We start from the raw sequence: 17,117 nt of genomic DNA on the forward strand, positions 1-17,117 counted from the left end.
CATACGAGGAGATAACTCAAATATCTGCACATGTGCTTCAGGAACCTACTCTCTGTACTGAAAACTCCTGGCCACATTGCAACCCAAAGGGTTTGAGAGCCCTATCAAATTTACTGGATTTCAGGTGTGTGCTACTGTGGCAGACAAGCATTGTCTAGCTTGGTTTCTGGCAAAATAAAAAAAATGGAATGTTGGGTGAAGGGAGTTTGGGGCACTTAGGGGCAGCAGAGGAGAATGAGCAACCCCCCCCCCATCGAGCGAAGGTTGACTGGGGGTTTTGATAGACGTTTGGAGTCCAAAAGGAAAATACAGCTCTTGCAGGTACATTTGTCGGCTGTATTTCCTGAGAGCTGGACACGAGTTTGAGGCTTCGTTAGTGAGGAAAGAAAGGATCTAAATCTTTTGCTGTGTGCGCCGTTATAGCTCAATGACTTTCTCGCATCGCACGATTGCATCGTCACTGTGACATTGCACAGGGTAAAACATTTTCACTACCAGGTCAACGCGGTGACGTCACTCGGGAGTTTTGATGGAGCGCCTGGCAGTGATGTTCAGGGCTTTTTCTTTTGCGTCATTAACGAAGCGTCAAACTAGTGTTGGACAGCCCGGGACACACAACTCGGGCATCTAGCTACAAGAATAGAGCCATTGGGGGACCAGTAGACCACTTTACTGCGATGTCTGGGACAACATCTGAGGACACTTCATATGTTTTTACAAAAACTACAAAACCCCCAAACTATAATCAATACCAAACTTAACACTCCACTTACCGGTCCGATTGCCAACATTTATGTTGGCTGTAAAATTATTTCATGAAATATCAAAGTTTTTTTACGTAAATTTTTGTTTATCATCTATACATTTCGCTGTGTTCCAGCATGATTTAGCATGCGTTAGAACGCGCACTCCTGGGTGCAAGGTGTAATGTTACACGCGTAGCGCGCGGTGCGTCCATTTGTACGCGCTTGCGTTCTTTCCGTGCTCGCATTTCTTTGTACACCCAAATCCTCCGAAACAAAATGGAGGCTCCGTTAATAGACTGGCCTTCCGAGATTGTTTTATTTTTTTAATATTGTGTCCTCCTTCAGAACTTGTCGTGGCTGGGTTTGGTGAATGGCGAGTTAAAACATTTAAGAGGCACGCGTGAACTCTCCCGTCATATTAGACCGAAACGTAATTTTCTCGCAAAAAATGACGCATTTCGGCTGCGTCGTTCAAAAAAAAAAGTTGCAGAGCCCTCTTATGAACCGGCGCCCGTCATGGAGTGATGAATGCCTGTAATAGCGGGGCACATGCTGCGCGCAAGAATTGGGTATTGAATTTGGAGACCTGGTTGCCTGGTCGTTAGTCACCGGGGGTGTGAAGTTATGAGCCCCAAAGATTGCCCCGATAAATTGATGCTAAAGAGAAAGTGTTCCGTGGAGAATGGCGAATAATAAAAATCCTTCATCTCATCGGCTTAACTCTGCGTTTGTGTTGCTTTGCCTACAAGCACCAATGCACTTCCCATTCACAGTTTAGTGCAAGGTAAGAACGTCTTAAAAACCCGAAAAATAACCCAAGTTGCCTAAAATGTTGGCGTTTGACGTGATCCACTTTTCTTAACTCCAGTGTGTGCGTGCGCCTATTTGGCAGCGTTAACTCGTGCAAATTGTCAGTCACGGGTTCCTTGTCCATGCCGTTGCAAATGATGTGTCTGGTGTCTGCATCTTGTGGAATTTCTGTCTGGCTATAGTCCCTTTATTCTTGAAAGTTTCACAGAGTGTCATGACTTTTTTTGTGTACGAGGAGTCCTCACATTTGTGAACTGTTTTAGAGATAATCTGTTACCAAGTGTTTTTACGCGAGGGAGGGAACCAGATTATCTGGAGAACTCTGTTCATTGGAGGGGATAACACTCAAAAGGTTATTCCGTATTTAGTGAGTGACCGCTACATTTGTCAATGTGTAAAGAAGCAACATTCACCTACGTTAATTTGTAAACCGTGAATGTTTAACAAATTGGATGGCTGTGGGTCCCTGCTGATGTTCGCAGGGCGCCATGGTGGCTAGGAGATGTTAAATACCTCACCTGGTATACAGGAGGTCGTGGGTACGATCCTGACCCTGACGCCTGCTGTATATTTGGAGTTTGCATGTCTTCCCGTAGTCGCGTGGATTTTTCTCTGGGTCCTCCGGTTTTTCCCTCCACGTTTAGAATCAACATGCGTCTATAGAGTATTTGACTGCTATAAATTTCCATGTGATAAGCCACTTCGTTGAGCTTTCATTTGTGATAGCCAGGTCGCTTCTGAAAAAGAGCTATATAACTCAGTGGGCCTTACCTGGTAAAATAAAAATAGTTTAGTTTATAGTAATTTGAGGTTATCTTGAATTTAGAGTGCTCGTAAACAGTAACGTTGTATCCTGCTCAAATTAGCGATGGGAGTCGACGCCAACCTCTGTTGACAAAACACACGAGCCAGTAGTTGGACATTCCATGATCTCATGGCAGAGCCCATCCTTTTCCAAAAGGTAACCACTGTTCACGTAAAACATAAAGTGGTTACTACTCTTTTTCATGAGTCTGCAGGGTTGACAGCGATGGGTTTAGTTGACCCCCTGACCACGTTTTGAACTTGAAACCTGCCAACTGCAAGTCCTAGTACTGTAGCAACTGCACCATCTGGCCCACTATATGGTGTGGCCGTTAGCCATAGGCCCTTCATCAACTGTTGCCAGAGAGATAACAAATGTTTTATTTGTGTAAAATTAATGTCAAAAAGCTTGGCGCCTAAAAAAACAACACAACAAGCAACCTAATAATAAAAAATCACTGCTCCCCCTTTAATGACTGTCATCATGTTGTAAATTGTAAGTTCACGAACCACAAGTCTAAATACTTAGTGCGCCTTCACTTTGAGTGATGTCTTTTTTGATTACACGTGACGGCGAGGAGGGAAAGTGGAAATGTTAGCCGAGCCAAAGGACTCCCCAGCCGTTGCATGCGATTGCCTTTTCGAGTCGGGGGCAACGGGAGCATTTATAAAGAATGCAGCCCCCCCACCCCTGCTTGCTGACAAACGTCTCTGGGATTTTAAAGAAAATAAATGTAACGAAAAGGCCTGCCGGATGAGTGAAAAAAGTGACAAGCGTGTACATGCGCCCCCTTTTTTTGTTTTCCCCAATCCCCACCCACTCTAGAGTGATTTCACGAGCGGACGCAATAAATGACTCGACTTGTATCGGTCCAAGTTGTCTTGATTGAGTGACACGGTGACATAAATAAGGTTAGTACCAGTCACGTTGTCGCTGATCGTTGCCGGCAATCGTCACAGGGCGATGGTTGCTGTACCATTTTCTCTTGCGTGGAAAAGATAATATTTTTAGTCGCCCAATTCCTGGCAAATCTGATCCCTGCTCCCCCTAGTGGGGCAACCAGGTTGTCCACCTTCAGTCGGATCGAATAGTCGGGAATGGTCGAGCAATGATTGTCCACATAGTGTTCACCGATTGGCTGCAGGCAACCTTCTTACTCTTAATTGTTAAATACCAAATTGCTATAGCTGCTCACAATATATTAATTGCTGGCGTAAGTTGCCTGTGAAGTTTCATAGCTGTATAATTCTATTAATCTTTGGTGGAGATGGTGGACTTTGACTCTTGTTCACGCTGAATTGGACGGCTGAGTCTGGTCAGTCGGTTGTATCTCACCAGGATCCACATTCGTCTCTTGATGGGTCATTGAAAACAGTTTGTCCGCGCTGTTCTTGTGTGTGAACTTTTGAGGGTGGCCAGTTGGCTCGTGGGGCTAACACTATTTCAGGTGCAGAGCCAGCACCACTCAGATCCTCGGTTAAAATACAGGTTTCACCTGCCCGTAATTAAACTGCGGTTTCTCAATTGCAGTGAGTTGGTTGATGGTCTCGGCCTCTTCACAAGTTATTGCACAAAATAACTTCGAATGAAATTTGGTTTGCTTCGTCATATGCATTATTTTTTTTCTGAGAATTTAATATTTTTGTTGTGTTGACTGGTTGGTGACATGACCACTTAGTTGCACAGTTTTGCGGTTTTAATCCGCCGGCAGGCGTAATTATTATTATTGCAGATGTAATAGCCGTGATAATACGTGCCGCTGTGTGCTTCTCACATGAACTTTAAAGATCCCCCTGATGTAATTTGCAGGAGCAAGTCATTGTGTGTTGGTGGTAGGGTCCATATTTAAAAAAAAAAATTACCCACAAATTACTCTTTGAATTGTACACGGCAGCATTCATCACCGGCAACTGGCAAACTGCTCACTCTTGCGAATAATTCTATCCTGGTCTCTTTAAGTTCTTATTCTGGTCAAAGAAAATCAACTGAACGATGAACAACACCAAGGCATATACAAGGTGTGGCCCCCCATTGTTAATGAAGAGGTTATTTAAACTAACTTCAGAATTTGTCCTGTGGTGTCTCCTTCCGAGGCTGTTCTCTGACACAGAATGGTGCACTGTTTGCCGCGAGAATTTTATTTTGTACATTTCTTCACATGAACGAAGACGCCAATAACACAATCGGAATAGTTTGTCACCTATGGGATTTATTTGCGGGACAACCGAACGAGATAGTTGTGAGCAGATTTGGCAACATCTGTGTCACGTGACAGAAGACATCACTCCATACGTTGTTCTTCTTTCGCGCATCGTACATAGCCAACCGTGATAATTGGAGGAGCTGGGGGAAGGACAACAAACTTAACACAAAAAGCGTTTCTCAAGACATATACACTTTTTCCGGATCCCTACGAACTGTGTAGCCTGACCCACATCATTCCACACCCACCCTCTTTGTCAGTCACGTTGCACGCTCCCACCCACTCCCAATCTTCCAACCCCCCCCCCCTTTTGTAGAGACGAGTGATTGACCAATGGGGGTGCACTTTACTGTGTTCGGAAGCTTGGAGAGGTGAGAGTGTGGAAAGGGGTGATGCTGAAGGTGCTCGCTAACAGCACTTGGTCGTCCAGCGGTCTGAAGGCTATACAGGGGATCTGTGTCTGTCTTTCTGAAGAATCAAGTGATGCCAGAGTTTTAAGTGTTTTTTTTTGCACCGAATGGGTCGCATGGTATTCAAGAGTGGCATGGCATAGATGAGTGGCGCTTGCCAATAACATCCAGAAACATAGCAGTGTTTGTTGAGTGGGTCTGCTGATGAAACTCAGTAAGTCGAAACCAGTTCCCAATTGGCCTACATAAAAATGGTACTGTAAAGCATTGGTAGAAATGACCATTGACTCAGCTTTATGTGGAGTGATGGACTTATTATGATTTGTTTGTTTTATACAAGTTATGATTCAAGTACGGGGCAATGTATCGGTGGGTTATATGGCAAAGATGTATATGAAAGTCAAGCCTTCGATTAGTGTTAAAGTAACGTGGGTTAGTGCTTTATGGAGGTGATCTGATTTAAATATATAAATCGGTAGGGGTAGATTAATTCATATTGATCCATCAATTAATATTGATTCTTAAAGCTCACAAAGCAGTTAACGTGTGTGTAAGAATGTATTGTTTTTATGTATGGAAATGGTATGCTTGTGCAGTGGAGCAAACAGCACTATTACAAGGCTGGAAAAAAATAGAAACAATACAAAGGATATGATCGGAATAACAAAAAACCTCATCAAGGCCTTTGCATCAAGACAGTCACTCACTGGAAACAGAGCTGCATTGTGGTGGTTACATTTAGATACTGTGTATAAATCCAAATTGTATTATATTGCCAATTGTTGCCTTGGAAAAGCTAATCACAGTAGCGTGTTAGTCCTCGGGAGACATCAACCGATTCGCCCGTCCACCGAGGTTGTATTATTTGTCGCGACCCTGGGTCGCAACTCGATTCCAGGTCAGGGGGTCGGCAACCTGCGGCCCAGGAGCCGCATGCCGCTCTTGAAGGGGACCGCTTTGTTTGAGGACCATCACCGTTTCGTATTCGCCAATGGTGCATTGCAGCTCTCTGAAGTCTTGAGTTTCTTCCAGAATCTGCACAAAAAATGGCTCCTTGTTCTCACTATGAGATCTCTTTTACCAGTGTTAAAATATAGTAGTAGGTTTTTACCCTTTTAAACTGGTACAAAACTGACACCTTTATTCAAGGCATCATGTTTGCAATAACCACAACACAAGTAGTCAAAAAAGCAAACAAAAAGAAGCAACTCTGCTTTTTTGACTACTTGTGTTGTGGTTATTGCAAACATGATGCCTTGAATAAAGGTGTCAGTTTTGTACCAGTTTAAAAGGGTAAAAACCAACTACTATACTGGCTCCTTGTTGTTTTAGTTGCTGAACCCTGTTCAAGGTTCCGATTCTTGTTTTGTCTCATTGTTACATTCTCGTTTGTATCGTTTACATGTTTGTATTGTTTGTATCGTTTGTTTCATTTCTTGGCGTAAGCTTGTATCTCATTGTTTAAAGAGCATTTTCACACAACAGTCATTGCCACGTGCTATAAGACTGGCTGCTCATTGTAAGATAAATTACATGAGAATAGAGTGAGGAATGATTATAAATATTCTCAAATCTGCTTAATAATTCCACTGACAGGTCTTGAATAAAACACTAAGGACAGTCCACATCATGTCACAGCATTGTCACCCCTATCATAGCTCATCAGTAATATCATGCCGATCTACAGACTGTCGAGGAAAGGTCAAGGTGTCATTGGTCCACGGTCATTAAAGGATCATCAGCAAGCCATGCTCTTGTATAGACTGCAAGGATATCGGAAAATGTTATTTGCGTTCTTAAAGTCACCAGGACTCATGATTGAGCTGTGCCCCGCTACAGATTGCTATGAAGACCGGCATTTTGTTTTAGGCAAAAATACAATTGCCAAGCCATGCTGCCACATTGAAGCTTGTATACAGCACTATTGACGGTTGGAATCTTGACCCTAAAATCACCACAATCATTGCATGATGCTGAGCGGTGGTGGGTGTAGAATTGTAACAAACTGGAAAGGTATATGAATCTTGTAGCGGAAGCCACCAGATGTGAGTTTTTTTTTTTAAACTGGATCCCGCAATTTAGCTACACGCGCGAACTAATACAAGGCAGCAGCTTTGACTGTGCTACGCGAATGCCGTAATGTACGGCCCTCTCGCTTCCCCGCCCCGACGGAACGCATGAAAGTTTCATTTTTTATTTCGCGATCGCGCAAGTTTCATTCTCGGGCCCCATCGGTTGAGCTCGGTGCAAAGTCGGTGGCGCTTGAATTGACTCGCCGCGTCGTTGTCTTCGTGACGAAGCGATTGGCCCTACCGTGCCGCGTACGCGCTGTGTGTGTGGGGCGGGGAAGTTCCAGCGCAAGCTCGTGCCACCTTGACAGGAATTACACGTGTTAGGTGTGACCTATTAAACTGCCACTTGTTTTTACTGCGTTCTAAATCGCTTCAGTCTAAATAAACGCTTGTAAATAAAAAAAAGGTTTGCCGAGTGTATGACCGTGGGCGCAATAAAATGACAGCGGTGTTAGACGGGCTGCGATTGACGTGGAAACCCCCCCCTCCCCGCCCCCCCCCCCCCGAAAAAAATACATGCTTGACTGGAATCGCTGCGCGCTGATTGTGCTTAACTTTTTTTTTTGCTTTTGGCTTGGTTTTCTATTACTCACAACGCTTGGTGGATATTTTTCCCTGTCTAGAAATAAAGACAGCTATTGTTGACGTCCCACAAAGTGGTACTCACTTTACCAACCGTGGAGAGCTAATGGGCTGAGTCGCCCCTTGCCCGACAATTGAACTCATAACCCTCCCTCCGATCACGAGTCATGCGCTTTTCGTATAGCGGTCACGACTATGTCGCCGCCAAATACATTCCAGTACATGTAGAACAAGCATCCATCTGCATCAACAGGTCCAGATCCACATGTCAGTCACACAGTCGATGTGTAAACATGCATGTCGCCCTGACGCTTCACCCCTTACGGACACTGGTGTCACTTCTCTTGTCGGTAGTTGATGGACTTGCCTGGTCTCCTGACTTTACACCATCTGGGCGATTGTGCTCAGCCCACGAGTAGCCGCTGAGTCAACCCCGAACTGGATTTGAACTTGTACCTCTCCGATTGGGAGTTGCGTCCTTATTCTGCTCTTCCACTTTTCCTTGCTTCCACCGTGACAGTTGAGCACCGTGACCACAGCGTTCCCAGCTCGGTTAGTGGACGGTGCAGTGCGGATTGAATCCTGCGGCCTGAGTTTAAATCCCGGCCAAGACTAACTAACATCGGTGGTGACTGATATCTGAATCGGTCCTGGGTCAACCCTCTTTTGCAAACCGGCACAGTGAACTATGGTCAAACAACCTTCAAGGCATAGCATGGAGATTATCTTTCCTTTTAGCAGTGAATTGACAAAGGGTTGCACAGTATTACAACAACAACAACACGCATATTGTTGCTAAAACATTTTGCATGCTCCATTGGAACCTCATTTGCCAGTAGCAAAATTAGATACATTTTTTTTACACTTTTATCTGGCAACAAAACTGACACCTTTTTTACAAGGAGTCATGTTTGCATTGACCACAATACCTGCAGTCGGAATGCAAACAAAAAACATAACTCTGATAATGTATGCACTGTCCTTGAAATTGATTGGTCCACACCCGAGGCAGCTTTCCCTAGAGCCTAGTCTCACATGAGACTAGGCTCTAAGGAGACTAGGCTCTAAGGAAAGCTGTCTCGGGTGTGGACCAATCAATTTCAAGGACAGTGCATACATTATCAGAGTTATGTTTTTTGTTTGCATTCCGACTGCAGGTATTGTGGTCAATGCAAACATGACTCCTTGTAAAAAAAGGTCACAGTTTTGTTGCCAGATAAAAGGGTAAAAAACCAATTATCATTTTGCATGCTGTTGCTTTCAACCGTATTGCCGGACAACTACAAACAATGAATTGCAGGTTACAGCTACAAATGCTTCATGGGTGGTGGGGAGGCATATAAACATTATAGTGTAACTCTGAAACCCCAGCTCTCATGTTGATACTGCATCCTGTTGGCTTGGGTGCCCAGCAAATGCGTGGTTGGAAGAGGAATGCGTGTTTGCTTAGGAGCCGATGGAAACAACGGACCCGCTTCCAAATGAAAATCTGCAGAAATTGCGAAATGCAATGCCACTCGGTGGGCACCACTGCATCAGAAGTTTCCCACATTCACCTTGACGGTTGTGTATTCATGGAATTGATCTTTTGCTTCGTGAACCCGCGCTGACTGGCGTGGTGAAGTACGGTCCAGTCACACGCCCCCCCCAATGACCTGCACTGTGGGGAGACCCTCGTCCAAGAGTGGATTGACAAAAGGCTGAGCACGTGTGTCTACTTTAACATTTGTTGCGCAGAGTGACAAGTCATTCCCAGGTGGACTGATCTAAGAAATTAATATTGGTAACTTTTTGGAGATTTACTAATTACAGTGATTATGACTACTATTTTATATTACATTCACTTCCATCTTCTTACCTATAAACGTCATTCTTTGTCTGTCTGTCTGTCCGTCCCTCCGTCCCTCTGTGTACGCTCGCTTACGAGGGATTTGGCGCTAGGACGGTGGGGTTTACGTTTCCAAAAAGTACCCAGATACCATGTGATAAACCCCGTGGTGAGCCAGCGCTATTCGTATTTCACATCCGTAAACTTTTAAAGTAGTTAAATTAACAATTTAGTACTATTAATAGAGTCGGTAGATTCTACTGCAGAGTCGGTAGATACTACTGCAGAGTCGGGAGATACTACTGTAAAGTCGGTAGATACTAATATAGAGTCAGTAGATACTACTGCAGTCAGTAGATACTACTGCAGTCAGTAGATACCGCTACGCTCAGTAAATACTGCTACAGTTAATAGATACTACTATACAGTCAGTAGATACTATTACGGTCAGTAGATGCTACTGTAGAGTTAGCAGATACTACTGTAGAGTTAGTAGATACTACTACAGTCAGTAAATACTTATACAGTCTGTAGATACTACTATAGAGTTAGTAGATACTACTATAGAGTCGGTAGATACTACTTTAGGGTCAGTAGGTACTACTTTAGGGTCAGTAGGTATTACTGCGGTAAGTAGTTGCTACTCCAGTTAGTAGATACTACTATACTGTCAGTAGCTACTACTGGGCTCAGTAGCTACTACTGTCGAGTCAGAGACTACTATAGAGTCACTAGATACTACTGTCTCTCTCGTATGTAGGGTGTTTAGGTATATATGCCGACGACAATTTTCGCAAACCTTTTGGATCAACTATTTACTCCCCACATTCTATAACTTTTTAGACTTCTGCAAGCCTCTTTTAATTTTGTTCATGGACAAATGGACAGACAAATGGCACACCGGGCTTTCACAGTAGCTTGGTTCTTGTGTATGTATATGTTATGTATTTAAGAAAAGCTTTGAAATATATTTTTCCCCCGGGCATCGCCGGGTACTTCCCACTCGTAGAGATATGTAACTTTCACTTGTTTGGGGCCTCAATTAAAGTGGCTTCTATTTCTTTTCACTGTTATCTTTTGATCAAGGACTGTCATGAAACTACATAGGTATCTATTAAAGTAACTATTGTTCATCTTCATAGAGATCTATTAAATCCACCACCATTCACTATCATAGATGCCCTTTCAAGACATGTTTCGGTCACTGCATAAGCCAGCGGTAAGCATTGGGCGGTGACGATTTCTGTCGGTCATCCTGTACCATTGGTTGGACATTCCACATTCCTGTGGCAGGAACTATTCTTTAATGCAAGCGAATGGCACTTGCTTTTATACGCGCCTATACGAATAAACGGAGTAGTGACGCGGCCCAGCGGTAGAGGCGCGTTTGTCGCCTGTTGCCGATATTCACGGTTCGAACCCAGCAGACCGCCCTGGTGAGCACCACAGTCGCTAGGAGATGTTAACTACCTCGCCTGGTATACAGGAGCTCGTGGTTTCGATCCCGACCCTGACAACTGCTGTATATTTGGAGTTTGCATGGCTCTCTCCTCGTGGTCACATGGATTTTTCTCCGGGTTCTCCGGTTTTTCCCTCCACATTTAGAATCAACATGCATTTCGAGTATTTGGCTGCGATAAATTTCTGCGCGATGATAAGCCACTTGGTTGAGCTATAGTTTATGACAGCCAGTTCTCTTATGAAAAAGAGCTATGTAGCTTAGTGTGGCCTTACCTGGTAAAATTAAATATATTTTTGTTCTAGTTTATTGCTGCATGTATTAACCGTCAAGATAGAACGCGCTGTCTGCTTCACAGTGGACGTTGGAACATCTGCTGATGCTGTGCGCAAGAGTAGACCATTGCGTGCCGGCGTCAGGGTCCAAAATTTCCCAATTTTCTAAAATTATCCGCAAATTACCTCGATTGGGATTTTGCCTGGCCATCGTCGCCCCCTTACTGGTGCACAAATGCCTGTTTTGTAGACCAACTGCTGAGAGTCACCTTGTGCCCACAGGAACAGCTACCACTGAGTGTGCCATGATGTAAAGTGCGCTGTGAAAGAGTATAGGGCGCTGTAAAAAATACATTATTATTGTTATTGAAACCAGTTCTCAAAACAGATCTTTAAAAAAGGTACTTTCTCGCTTTCATAGATCTCTGTGAAAGCGAATTGCCCTCCCTGAAATGCATGCGCTCTGGCAAACTAGCGTGTTTGAGTTTATTGGCTACTCGGATGATCTCGTTTAGCCAGCTGCCCGCCTTATTTTACAAGGAAGATCCGTGGTGTCGCGGTGACCGCAGCGACGACAACAGCGAAATGGAGACAAAAAAACATCGGTGGTGCACACGGCACCACTAATTGTCCGAGAGCCGCGTTGCGCTTTGGAAAAGCGCAGGAATGCGTGCGCTCCTGAAGTGTGGAAACCAGACACCCGAGAAAACTCTACGCTCCGTGGGTCACTGAAACTATGGAATCGCTGCCCACATCTCGCGATGGCGTGCGCGCGTACTCACACTTTTGGGGCTTCGTTGCAGAAAATTATCGTGAATGTAAAGCCTTTGTAAACTAAGAAAAAACTAAACTTTTGACTTTTCCACGTAAGGCCCCACAGCTATATTGCTACTCTTTGGTTCTTTCGGTAAAGTCACGTAGGTATAAAATAAATGAAATCACGACGTTTCGGGCGCAACACAAGCGCCCGTCATCAGGTGGGACCAACCACAGCAAGAAACAATAGCTATATTGCTCTTTTTCAGAAGCGACCTGGATATCACGAATGATAGCTGAGCGAAGTGGCGTATCATAATGTGGAAATTTATCGTAGCCAATTACTCTTAATCGCATGTTTCTAGAATGTGGAGGGGAAATTCGGAGGACCCAGAGAAAAATCCACGCGACCACGAGGAGAACACACAAACTTCAAATATACAGCGGGTGTCAGGGTCGGGATTGATCCCACGACCTGCTGTAAACCAGACGAGGTAGTTAACATTGTGGCCCTGGCCCCTTTTTAAATCCTTTATATTAAGTTCGCTTGCTTGCTTACAACCGTGCAAATCTTTCGGTCGTTTTTTAACCCACTTCGCGTGATCCAATCGAGCTGACATTTTCCACACAGACTCGTTGTGCGTGACAATTAATGTTCGTGAAAATTTTTTCCCAAAATGTGACACTTTTTAGGACAAATATATTTAATTACCAATTGCTTAATGGTGCAATGCAATCATCTGACCCATAGGTGGCAGCCATCTCAAGCCAGAGGACGAGAGGACTCTAGCCGCCACGCATATAAAGGATTTATAGTGAAAAACTTAGTTTTTACGGGTTATACTTGTTATCCTTTGTGTGCCGCTGATGTTTGAGCACACCGCCCACGCGTCCGATCCTGTCGGGTGTGGTCTGAAAATCTAAAAGAAGCATTTGTGAAACAAGATTCGGTTGATGAGATCCATAGGCTACAACCAGGGCGCCATGGTGGTGAGATGTTAACTACCTCGCCTGATATACAGGAGGTCGTGGGTTCGATCCCCACCCTGACGCCTGTATATTTGGAGTTTGCATTTGTGAAACAAGATTCGGTTGATGAGATCCATAGGCTACAACCAGGGCGCCATGGTGGTGAGATGTTAACTACCTCGCCTGATATACAGCAGGTCGTGGGTTCGATCCCCACGCTGACGCCTGTATATTTGGAGTTTGCATTTGTGAAACAAGATTCGGTTGATGAGATCCATAGGCTACAACCAGGGCGCCATGGTGGCGAGATGTTAACTACCTTGCCTGACATACAGGAGGTCGTGGGTTCGATCCCCACCCTGACGCCTGTATATTTGGAGTTTGTGGTGTCTCTCTCCCCGTGGTCGCGTGGGTTTTTCTCCAGGTCCTCTGGTTATTCCCTCCACATTTAGAATCAACATGCGTTTGAAGTATTTGGTTGCTATAAATTTCTGCATGATGAGCTATCATTTGTTGCCAGGTTGCGTCTGAAAAAGAGTGCTACAGCTCAGTGGGCCTCACTTGGAAACAAAAAAAAGCGTTTTATCGTTTTAGTTTAAACAAGACTTCAAAGATAGTTACTATTACAGTGGCAGCGGCAGATCTTAGCTGTAAATTTCAATAACATTGCAACTATTCATAATCAACGTTTTTGGGTTTATATCGCGTTATTTATCAATGTGTCGTAACCCTCCACCACCCGACACGGCCAATCAGTAAAAAAGTGTCACGTTGACAAAAGACAAATAGTTCACTGCTTTAGCCCACTGGTGTGTTGAAGCGTGAAACCACAACATTTACAATTTGAGTAGTACGACGTTTCGCTGGTAATTGCATCAAGCATCATCGGGCAATTCGCCACCATGTCAACGTGACACTTTTTTACTGATTGGCCATGTCGGGTGGTGGAGGGTTACGACACATTTATAAATAACGCGATCTAAACCCAAAAACGTTGATTATGAATAATATTGGTCGCGAAAGCCTACGTGTTAAACTGACATTGCAACTATTGTTCATCTTCATAGAGATCTTTTACATCATTTTGTGATTGCACCTTCTAGTTTTGATGACCATGATCAAGAATTGGCCCTTATGTGCCAATAGGGCTCATTGTGATGTACCTACCCAATTTGAAATGTTGCTGCGTCGCGAACAAACCATAACTGGCTCTACGTAGCTATGGGCTGTGAGTTGCTTTCTTAAATGTTTGTGTTTTATGAATGCCAATGGCTCTCGTCTGGTTAAATAAAGAATATAATTGGTCTTGACTTAAAGCTTTCATGACTGCAGGAATTCATATTCTTTGGGTCTTTCGATGCAACCACCTAGATAGAAAAATAGTAAAGGAAAAAAAATATCATGACGTTTCGATCGCAACACAAGCAATCGTCATCAGGTGAAAAATAGCGGGAGAGTTACTGAGGCAGGAATTTTTTGTTATAAATTTTTATTATAAATTATAACATTTTTTTCCTGCCATAGTAGCTCTCCCGCTATTTTTCACCTGATGACGAATGCTTGTGTTGCGATCGAAACGTCGTGATATTTTATTATTTATTATTCTTTTTCTATCTACGTGGCTTTACCGAAAGACCCAAAGAATGATATAATTGGTGCAAGTTGCTTGTGTGTGTATGATGCAGGGTTTGGTTCAGATTGTGTGCCACAGTGTTAAAAAGGGGGCAGCCAAACTCTATTAAACCTTCAAGTTTAACGGTAAAGCTCAAGTAAAAAAAAATAGAGCATCCTGAAAAGAAAGTATCCCTAGTTTAAATAGACTGATAGATCATAATGTATTGGTTTGTGTTTATGCTGAGCCAAGGGTTCAGGAGCCAACGTTTGGAGAACGATGTACACCTGCACAGCCCCCTTTGTTAACCCACTGCTGAATGAGGCCCCCTCCCCATGCCGTGCAGGTCATGGGGGGGGGGGGTTATTTTTTACCATACTTCACCACGCTGGTCAGTGTGGATTTGGTGACAGTGGGACCAGTGTCAGATATCACTTGCCACTGATGTCGGCCTTAGCGGGAATGGAACTAAGATCGGTTGGTTGTGAGCAGTAGCGCCTGTAAAAATACATTCTGTGGAAAAGTGTCGTCTAAAAGACTAACGTTCGATGGACGAAATAAATTGATGAGTTTTTTGGTTCGCCAAATGAAAATAGCATTTGTCCTTGGCCCATCTTATTTACCACCTTGGTAGTCGTGCCCTTGGCTATTGTGCAACGCGCAAAACATGGCCCAGATTTGTGTACTTCATGGAGTGCTATCGGCAAGCGCTATGGCCTGCCAATGCGGTGGCCAAGAGACATGCGTGACCAAATGTGTTGAAATTCCGTACGTCGAGTTGCAGAGTAGTAGATGGCTGTCGCCCACTATTTCAGGCCATTGTATTGCTTGTGTAATAACAGTCTTGGAGACGACTTCTGGAATCCGTCTTTTTATTTACTTAGGGTACAATTACTTCCCGCTGCTGATAGGCAACGTGAAGTGGACAGATGGACCGAGAGAGACGCACGGCCACGTGGCAACTCGGAGCCCCGCTCACGCGTGGCCCCTTCCTTCCTTCGTTCCTGTTCTGACCACGTGCCGTTCTTCTCTACCCCTATTTAATACCCGGGTCACGTGGTACGCTTCAGCCAATCCTCATTAGCCTGCATCGAATCTTCCAGGCTCCCTCGTCAGCTCCCGGGACCACGCCCCTGACTCATCTCCCCATTGGCTGAGGCCAAAGCCAGCAGAACCAATCTCCCTAGCTGTCACCTCTCCATCACGTCAGGGCCATGCCCCCAGGCTTCCCCCCATTGGCTGTAAACCAGGACCGGCAGAGCCAATCACCATGACGAGTTGTGATACGTCAGTGAGCCGGATATAGGCTCATATTACACTTGTGAGACTCGGTGATGTGAAAACCAATGCAGATTTTCTGTTTGAGCAAACCGCTGTGAAGAAACTGACTCTGAAGGCACAGTGGTGGATGGATCAAGCATTATTCCACGTGTTTGAGAAAGCAAATGCTGTTGATCCATTAATGTATTAATGCTGTTTGTCTGCCGTGTACAATTGACTTGCAAAAATACCAATGTAAGGTTTATGTTATTTGCGCTGTTAGTCTGCCAAGTGTATCGTCTTGCAAATGACCAATGTGATGTTAGCGGATAAGCAGGTAATGAGCAATATAGAAAGCCTTTCAGGATGCAATATTTTTTTGCTCTGCGTTGCCGCCTTGCTGCATGCTGCGGGTTTACTGATTGATGATAAAATTTTCACCGCGAATCTCGGGGAAAAAAAACCCGTATCAAGCTCGTTTCGTTTTTTGCACTACCCACTTCTTTGAAAGTGAACGAACCCTGCTGCTGTACGATATTGCTTTTGCTTATTTGCGTTCGTTTCGATGCCTTGTGTTGCATTAAAATGTCAGTGTTTTGCGTGGCTAACCTGCATGTCTTGTGTGTTTACCATCAGAATGGCAGAACCGCGGTTTAATAGCCCTTATTTCTGGCCTCATCCACCGACCATGACCAATCAGGTAGGGCATCGGCAACAAACAAAGTATTTTTTATTTACTTGCGTGCGCTTGTTTTGTGTTGTCTGCACGGTACACAACTGTACAGAATACATTTTTTGTTTGTTTGACGACACGCGGATACTTTTCGTCTTCGCGCAACTTCCCGCCGTCGTTCTTCCGGCGCGGCCCCCCCCCCTGCCCCACCTCTCGATGTGCAAATCCGCAAGTGCAGCGAGTCAATGTTGTTTCAGCCCTGGTCGGCAATGAATGACTGCACAGTGAAACCCTTCGCGATACGTTTCGCTCATTCGATTCCCAAGGTTTCCCTATCTGTGGTCCCGCCGCTCAAGTTCGCTTGCCAGGCGAACACCTTTCGGGAGTGTACAGGATCGCAGCCTGGGGGTTACAACATCGGCCTGCTGGTTTCACGAGTCGTTCTGCGGGGGAAATCTGCCTGAGATGAGCGTTTCTCGGTGGGCGTTCCTTCTCATTACTCGATGCCCACAGTCACGTAATTGGATTCATAAAAATTCCCCCCAAAAATTCAACTCATTATTACAAGTGGTTCATATGCATATAGGAGGCGTACATTTAATGGAGCATGCATACAGATATTGCGTTAATCCTCTGCTGGTTAAGGACGACGACGAC

At 44.5% G+C, this 17,117-nt stretch overlaps 1 protein-coding gene across 5 annotated transcripts in view; it reads left to right on the plus strand.

Annotated features, from left to right (window-relative positions):
* LOC144730750 (zinc finger protein 362-like) overlaps positions 1 to 17,117 on the plus strand; it is a 63,775-nt gene that overhangs the window by 18,120 nt on the left and 28,538 nt on the right. For 4 of the 5 annotated variants that reach the window (XM_078611480.1, XM_078611479.1, XM_078611483.1 and 1 more), the window contains exon 2: positions 16,424 to 16,487. In XM_078611480.1, coding sequence (XP_078467606.1) covers positions 16,425 to 16,487 — 63 coding nt within the window. In that variant the 5' untranslated portion in view covers position 16,424. Of the gene's footprint in view, positions 1 to 3,186; positions 3,273 to 16,423; positions 16,488 to 17,117 lie in introns of all 5 variants that reach the window. The other variant, XM_078611481.1, reaches the window with a different exon arrangement.

The sequence above is a fragment of the Lampetra planeri genome, chromosome 36 (genome assembly GCF_965212315.1).
Source record: "Lampetra planeri chromosome 36, kcLamPlan1.2.h2, whole genome shotgun sequence".
Taxonomy (NCBI): Eukaryota; Metazoa; Chordata; class Hyperoartia; order Petromyzontiformes; family Petromyzontidae; genus Lampetra; species Lampetra planeri.